Here is an 8747-nt window from a genome sequence, read left to right as displayed (position 1 = left end):
TAAATATGCATTCAACTTTTGTAAGTAATGTGGGGAGAGAAACAAATTTCACTTTATATAATTAATACTCCTACAAAGTGGGTTGAAGATTTTGGTTTATAATGGTTATGTTTGTTGTCTGGTTTGTGCCAGGATTGTCGAACTTTGTATTTCTTTCCTTACAGCAGTTTGAAAAACTATTAAGTCGATAAGTTAAGTTAGCCCAAAATTAAAGATGCAAGATTCTAGTGGAGAATTGATTAGTAGCGAAGATTCGATTTGGTGGAGGGATTTGTGCAAGATCAATTTTCTAGATGATTACGTGGAGTATGGCTTTACCGGGTGTTTCAAAAGTTGTTGCATGAATGGGAAGGATACTCTTTTTTGGCATACCTTGTGGGTGGGAGACAAACCCTTTCGCTTTTCTTTCCCAGATTTGTATGATTTATCTACTAAGAAAAATTGTTCGGTGGCGGAGATCTTGATTTGGGTTGACGGAAGACATTTGTGGGATGTTCAAGCTTTATTTTCCCAGGGAGATGGTAGTGTTTCGGCTTTCGAGGCAGCAGCGGCTACTTTGCCGAGTTGGAACCGGTTTCGTGAGCTAGTGGAGGGTCACATTTCAAGTGATGTAGCGAGTGATACTTACGGTTGGTTCTTAAATTCGGATAAGGTTTTTACGGTAGCGGGCATTTCGAGGATAATACATAACTCTAAATCCTTTGCTTGGGATCTTCATGTGATTCATTCTTTGAAAGTTTTGTGGAGCATTCCATTACCGCCAAAGATAAAGTTGTTTTCTTGGAGATTTTTTGTCGAACACTTTCCGTCAAAAGATCTTTTATTGTTAAGAGGAGTCACTATTTTGTCTAATCCGGATTGTGATTTTTGTGGTGTTCATGTTGAAACTTCTTTTCATCTCTTTTTTTATTGTCATAGGGCGAAAGAGATTTGGAAACATATGTGCGCTTGGCTTGGCATACCTGAGGCGATCACCATAGAGGAGTTTCTTGATTTTGGGGTTTTACAAGAAAAGGTGAAGAATATTAATAGAAAGACTAAGATCAATGTGGTGTGGTTATCTACGATTTGGTGTCTTTGGATCATGCGGAATGCTATTTATTATCTTTGACAGGAGAGTTTTTTGTTTTGATGTCGTTTGTTCTAATATTATTTTCCTTTCTTGGAGATGGTTATCTAGCGGATATTCTAAGTTTAGATCCAATTACTACGATTGGTTTAAACTTCCTTTATTCGATGCAATCATTCTCTAGTGTTCTCTGTTTGTAAGGGTTGCACCCCTAATGCGAGCTTTATCAATCAATTGCCTATTAAAAAAAAGAAACAGTGTCATGAATTTCATGCTTCCTATTTCCTTTTCATTGCCTCTATATTTGTAGAATTTTCACGGTAGAGGATACTTTTGAGAGATTGAAATTACCGTGGATGTCATAATTACCACAATTTTTTCAAGAGAAATCTATCCCTATCTATATAGCATGTTTACGATTTATTTATTTTCCTACGACTTACTGAGTTATTGTTCCTATTTTAGTTTTAAAGAGGATTTCCAAATTTCACCGTGTTTGCGTGTTTGATTCTTCTATGTTGACTTCGGAGATTGCTTCGTCAAAGGCTATTTTTAAACTCGACTACTCAGTACAACCAAGCGTCACTTGCATTCAACAAATTTCATATACCAAAAATTGTTGCTGGCAGAAAAATCAACAGCCACTGATCCAGATTCTTATACGCATATTCTTTGTCTTCGGATTTGTGGACTATGTTTTCCCCAGATGTCCCTGCAAGAACCACACTAAGTCGTTACTTCCATGTCCGGAAGCAACGACTTGGGGGCTCCAGTTCTGAACTGATGTGTACTGTGTAAAATCATAGATTTGGTTATGAGTGTTTTGGGTGAGATTTTGAATATTTGATTAAAATTACTTTTAATTTATTTATTAAAGGAAAATACAAGAAAAAAAAAGGAATGCAACACTAACCCAATCCATGTTTTCGTATAAGCCGTATTTACGTATTTATCTAACTAACCATTTTACCATTTGTATGGATGGTTTCGTATTAAATAGCATGTCTCTTGTTTGTCAAGGAAAAAGAAAATGTTTGTGATGTCTATCAAGGTTTATTATAGAGGACTTAAATACTACAAAACATACGATCCTGGAAGTTAGAGAATATAAGATAATGCATGACACAAAAAGGTTCAATAAACCAATACTAATGAAAATGGCCACCTAAAATTTATTTACAGAACAAAACACATGACAAGAATGCAGCGGAATATGATCGTATTGATCATTTCTAAAAAAGTTTGAACAAGAATGCTTGTCATAAGAGGGTGAGCTAATTTATATGGCAGAAATGTTATCGTATGGATGCATGATTTGATAAGCTTAATCTCCAAAATGATGAAAATATATATGTAGAAGGATCCCTATAAAGATGATCAACAAAAATTAATACCAAAAACACTCATTAAAAATATAAATATTCCTTTCCTGTAAACTGAATCATTGACTTGGACATCACAGTGTCTTTCGTGTTATAAAAAACTTTAACACTTACAGAAAACATATTCACATTTAGCAATAACGATGTGCCAACAAAAACTCCAATGTTTAGAAACTTTTACCTGTTCATTTACTTTATACAAAATGATAAATATCTCCAAGTTCCTTTTGTCTATGGCATTGTAAATTAAAATACATAAAACACACCAAAATTATTTAAAAACTAATAATATTAAACTAGGAAACAATGAAACAAAATAAATAAAGATTCACATTGACGGTGGTCAAGTTATGGTAGCAATCTAGTCATCATGCTCTTCTTCTTCATTTTTCATCAGATTCTTCTTCATATTCATCTCCACTTCCTTCCTCTTCCTGTTCCTTTTTCTCTCTAGCCTCATCATTAACTCCACTCGCATCACCTCTTAATTTTTTGATAAAATGGTATGCCCATATGCTACTTTTGGCAATAGCAAAGCCGTGGGTACAACCCCTACTCAAACTTTTAAAAATAAAATTAGACAGAATTCAACAAAGAGAATAAATAAATAACGAGAGAAATGATCTCCATGTCTAATACCAAAACAAATGGTTGAGTACTTAAAGGACATAATAGCCGAAAAAATGTGAGAACCACCGTAACTTATCAATTTCAAGAATATATAAGAGAAATATTTCAACCACACCAAATGTAATCATATAAAGTATTTCACAGATATGACATGAAACAATGGCATTATTTAATTGTACTTGTAATTAAATTAAACATAAAACATCAATAACATAAAACTCATATTAACAAATCTTTAAATATTTTATTAATTTTTTTTATTATTTAATTATACTCACATTATACTTATGGAAACATAAATAGTTTATCCAAGGGCAATATCAAAGTAATTAATATATTTAAAAAAATAAATAAAAACCTTCACTTTTTAGCCACCAAATATTCTTTGTCAACATTGGTGTAAAGTGTAATTTTGTTTCTCACTAAGATAACAAATGAACAGAATATGTGAAGTGTAATAAGTAACACTTGAAAAAGGAAAAATTATTTATGTGCCAACAATCCATCCAAGTTAGGCTAAAACTCATAGATTTACAACATAACCTAGGAAGATAAAAGCATATCCCATACCAATAAAAAGAAAATCAGAACCTATTATAATAAGACGTATGAAAAGAGTTATATCAGACGATTATATAACCGCGTTATGGAAACAAAAACATAATATAAACTGATTTTATTTAAATTTGGATGCGCTATGCTTTCATCAGGATGGGCTATGTTGTCAATGTTATGGGCTATCCCCCAGCTAGAATGGATTTTTGGTCCATAAACAAGCATTCCTTTTCAATTATTACTTATTATACTTCTCATCTTCTCTTCATTAATTGCTATAATGAAAAACATAAAAACATAATTAAATTAATGTTGTCAGGAACATCTTGGAATCTTGGAACTTTAAGTTTAGGTTCTTAAATTTTTTAAATATGTTAATCATTTCGGTGCGAACATTGAATCAACTATAACTTCTATAAGAAAAATAGTACTCTCAACTTTTCATAAAAACACAACATATTCTCAACCCCAATCAAATAAAACTTTAACAACATATAAATAAAATCACAATTTAGCCATTACTCACAAATAATAAACATAGTAATAGTCCACAGAACCTTAAATAACTCAAAGTCAGCTCATTCAGTAAAGAAGTCAAAATTTTCAACTCAAGATAAACTCAAAAGTTAACTAATTTATTTTAATCTAATTAACTAAAAACACAGTGTGAGTATTATAATATTCAAAATAGTAATTCTTATTCATCCCTTTCATATAATTTAATTAAAAAAATCTAGAAGAAGAATGTCATTTCAAAAGCTGAAACAAAACGAAATTTAGCATGAGAGCTACAACATTAACTGGAAATATAATATATAATATAGAAAATAATAATAAAAAAAACAAAACCACTTTTAAAATTGTTTAATGTTTGGACTTAAATTCTCTACTTATAAACTAATAAGAACCAACCTCTCATATAAATTAGTAATAACCATTATAGTTTCAACATTTAAAAATTTATATTTATTAACCTACTATTTGCACTGACATAGTAATATCAGATTACAGATATTTTGTTATCCACTTGTTTGATAGAACATCTAGATAACAAAACTGATATTACATCTATCTCAATATAAAACTATAGAACAAAAGATTTATGACAAACAAAAGTAAACAACCATAACCTTCAATAAAAATACAATAAATTTATTTTGTTTTTCCTTGTGCAAACTTGTTACAGTATAATATTTATTTAGATAATGGTCAAACAATTTCATTAATTCGGTATGATATGAGCATTTCTCAAATATACAGGGATGCATTTTAAATATATGAAGGGCCATTTTAAGAATAGTAACAGAAAGATATAAACATGTTATATATCATATCAAAGAGGAAAACAAGGTTGAAAATATACCATTGAATTGAGTTCTCAAAACTCACTTAGAGCAACATAGTAATTCAAGCCTCACATCCAGTGATTCAAGCCTCTGCAAATGTGTTCAGCAATTGAATCATCATTATAATTGATGTATCTTGTGAATAAAAAGTGATTGGGAGAAATCAGATTGAATATCCAATTGTGCAATTGATCTATTTTAGAATTCAAGATTTCACTGTTCTTATAGTTATAGTGATTGCCATAATAAACGGATTAAGTAATTAACTTTGGTCGAGAGACAAGCTAGGGTTTCTTGTGGACGAGAGCGAATTGGACAACAATTTCTTGTCATGGAACGAGTTTTAAGGGAATGAAGGAACGAGTAATAAGGTAGTGAAGGAACAACAATAAATATTTATATTTATAATAATAAGAAAAAACTTACTGTCATAAGAAAAATTCCAAAGTATAATTTATGGAAGTTGAAAAAAATATTAGAATGAAAAATACTTCATCCTATATTCCTAAGAATAAATTTATAATTCATGAAACAAATGCCGCCAAAGAGAAACTTTGTTTACGTCTTGTAATGTTTGACTAAATATTTTTTTAAAGAGTAAAAAAGCTTATATAATAAGAAATAAAGTTCTTTTAATGAGAAAAATTAATTTATATTATTTTTAATGGAATTTTTGTTGTATGAGAGTAAATAATATTCGCATCTATTATTGTAGTATTTTAAATTATAGTTTATCAGATCCTAATATTGACATGCTTCCAAGTTTAAAACGGATAAATGCAAATGCCAAGTGACGCAAGGGCCCACGACGACCGTCGTCCGGTAGCCTTCTGGCCGGAGGGGGTGTCTTTTACGGTGGACCTTAGAGAGGCTTTTAAAAGGGTTATCTCCTCTTCCTCAATTTTGGTTTAAACTCCTGCCTTTAGGGCTTAGGGACCTTATTTAGGGGGAGTGGCTTGAGACCTTTTTAGGGTTCTTTAGGGTTTTTCACTGCGGTTCTCCATGCTTTGTTCCCTCTATTGGATTGGGTTTTTCTATCTCTACTCAGTTTTTCTTCTGTTCTGTGTGCTTTGAGGAGGTGTTCGTTGTAGGCGGGTTTTCGGGTGAGGTTCTCTTTTGCTTTTTTCTTTATTATGCGGAAATTTGGTGGTGCAATGAGGGATGAGGGCTGGTCTGAGGCTAGGAACAGAAAAGCATTCCACAATTGGAAACCTAAGTGGGATACTTTTCCTTATGAAGGGAGGAATTTCAACTATAAGGGGTTGCAGGGTGGTGTGGTGACTTCTGTGTATCTGTCCGAATATCTTGAATTCACTAAGGCAAAGGATTTGTTCGAATTGTTCGGTTGAATCGGGAAGGTGGTTGAGGTAGCTATAGCGGCGAGGAGGAATCAATTTGGAAAAAGATTTGGTTTCGGTAAATTCGTTGAGGTGGAGGACGAGAGAATGTTGGATGCGAGGCTGGACAACTTTCTAATAGCGGGCAAAAAGATCCATGCTAATTTTCCGCGCTATCAGAGGAACTTATTGGTGCCTGGTGGTGTCAGGTTTTCTGTTGCTAATGGCAGAGAGTCTGTGGGCTTGTTTGGTAAAGGTAGGGCTGATAGGTTTGAACCACGGAGGGACAATCGTAGCTTCACGGAGGTTGTTGGAGCGGATAGTGGAAAGGTTGATGTGGCAGTGAAGGTGTCTGCTCCCCCTTTCAGTTTCAAGTCTCAGGCAGATGTCGTAGCGAGATTTAGAAAAGCTTACGTTGGGAAAGTTTTAGTGTCGGGTTCGGCGTACAATATTCAAACTCATTTCGAGATGGAAGGTCTTTTTGCTATCAAGGTCATTCCAATGGGAGGTGACCTTTGCATGCTTGAAGAGGTAGAGGAGGGTTATATTGAAGACCTTACTGGGGAGGGAGAAACATGGTGGAAGACGTGGTTTGTGGAGATCAAGAAATGGAAGGAATCTGTGGTTGACTCAAGTAGGGTGCTTTGGATTCGGGTGTATGGCATTCCGGCTCATGCATGGTCTTCGGAGTTCTTTGTTGGTTTGGCGGAATCTTTTGGTTCATTCGTGTGTATTGACGAACACACATCGAAAGGTGATTTTTTGGATGCGGCAAGGATTATAGTGAAAGTGTCTACTTCCTTTGTTGTCTCGGATACGTTGCGGGTCATTATTGATGAAAACATTTACCCTCTTCTTATTAGGGAAGACATTTACGGTGCTTTCCAGTTTGGATCCAAAACTATCAACTCATCTAAGTTTGTTTCGTCTTCTAATTCGGATGATGGATGGCCAAATCATTTCTCCGATTATTTTGTAGAAGAGGTTTCGGTTTCCTCGTCAGCTAGTGTTGAACATTTTGATGATCCTATCCCTAGCAATCCTAAGAACGATGGTAGTGTGGCGCTGCTCTCCCCTGTTTTGGTGGGCGTTTGTGAAAATAGGGAGGCTGCAGTCGCGGACAGTGGCAATATGCAGGTGGCAGATTTTGTTGCTGATGTTTCTAAGGTGGCAGATTTTGTTGCTGATGTTTCTAAAGCCTATTTTGAAGGAAATTTAATTCTCTACAACTTTGTCTCTCACAAGCCAAGTCCATAAATGCTTCATTTGAGAGATACAGTCCAAGAGATTATAGGTCCTCTAAAAAGTCAATAAAATATACCTTTTGGGTCAAAGCTCATAACTCGAGCATGGAAACTCCGATTCAGATGAAACCAAAAAGGTCATTTAGTGGACTCTTTGAGCTTTCCAAAAAGTCTAAGAACACCTCCATATGTTAAAAATTGAAGGAGTTATGACTTGCACAATTTGGGCGATTTTGAGAAAATGCGCTTAAAGCAAAGTGGAGAAGTTTGGTATTTTGAACCATTGGGCCTAAAATATGGATTCCAAACATGACCATGGGTCTTATAATGATCTTTTTATTAATTATTTTATTTTTATAATGTTTACCTTACTTATTTGAATTTTTAATTCATTTAAATGTGGAAAAATTATTATAAATATAAAAAAATTAGTTTTAAGTCAAAGATTTGATTTTGTAACCAAATCCAATCATCCAAATAAGCCATATATGATACAAATTTCGTTCAAAAAAGATTGGAGAGAGATGGCCCAAAAATAGCAAGATTTATGAGATTTTTCCAATCAAATTTCATCCTTCCAATCACATGACTTATTGCTAAAAATATTTAACCTATTTGGTCTCCTATATATTCAGGAGGAATGGAAGAAAATAGGGGTTGGCTAGAAGGACGAAAAAATAAGGAAAGACTAGGGTTCTCTAAGCTTCCTAAAAATCAAAGAGCTAAGGCACACGAAAATTCTTGGTTCCAACAAATTTCAAGGCCAACAAAACGTCTCATTCAATCCCTAGGAGGGTATAGGGTAATTCCAGGGAGTTTTCAAACGTGAATCATACATGGTATGCATATAGCATGATTAACAACGATTGTGCATTCTTTTAAATTTTGTATTTCACATATTATCGAGTTTCAAAGTGATTGAAGGCCTCTAACGTGTTCCTGAGACTATTTAAGACAGGTTTAAACAATTACTAAAGGGTCGGGACGTGAGCATCTCGAAACGCCATTGTTGAGGTGCAAGCATGGAAGAGGTTCGGTTTGCATGCTCCAGGTCGTTTCAGACCAAAATCTCGATACCATTAGACTCGCCATGCTTTAATTATAAGATCTGGGTGATCTCTTCATTATAATAACAGTGGTTTGTTTTAGTTTAATTATGTGTTTATGTTATTGAAATATATTGA

The 8747-nt window shown here is 33.8% G+C and overlaps 1 protein-coding gene across 1 annotated transcript; it reads left to right on the top strand.

Moving 5' to 3' along the window:
* Nucleotides 1–214: 214 nt before the first annotated feature.
* LOC131659628 (uncharacterized) lies at nucleotides 215–1111 on the top strand. Its single transcript, XM_058928793.1, has one exon. The coding sequence runs from the start codon at nucleotides 215–217 to the stop codon at nucleotides 1109–1111; it is 897 nt and encodes a 298-aa protein (XP_058784776.1).
* Nucleotides 1112–8747: the final 7636 nt, after the last annotated feature.

Source organism: Vicia villosa, linkage group LG3 (genome assembly GCF_029867415.1).
Source record: "Vicia villosa cultivar HV-30 ecotype Madison, WI linkage group LG3, Vvil1.0, whole genome shotgun sequence".
In the NCBI taxonomy this organism is placed as follows: domain Eukaryota; kingdom Viridiplantae; phylum Streptophyta; class Magnoliopsida; order Fabales; family Fabaceae; genus Vicia; species Vicia villosa.
The sequence above is the reverse complement of the archived record's forward strand: the minus strand, read 5'-3'. Positions and strand labels throughout refer to the sequence as shown.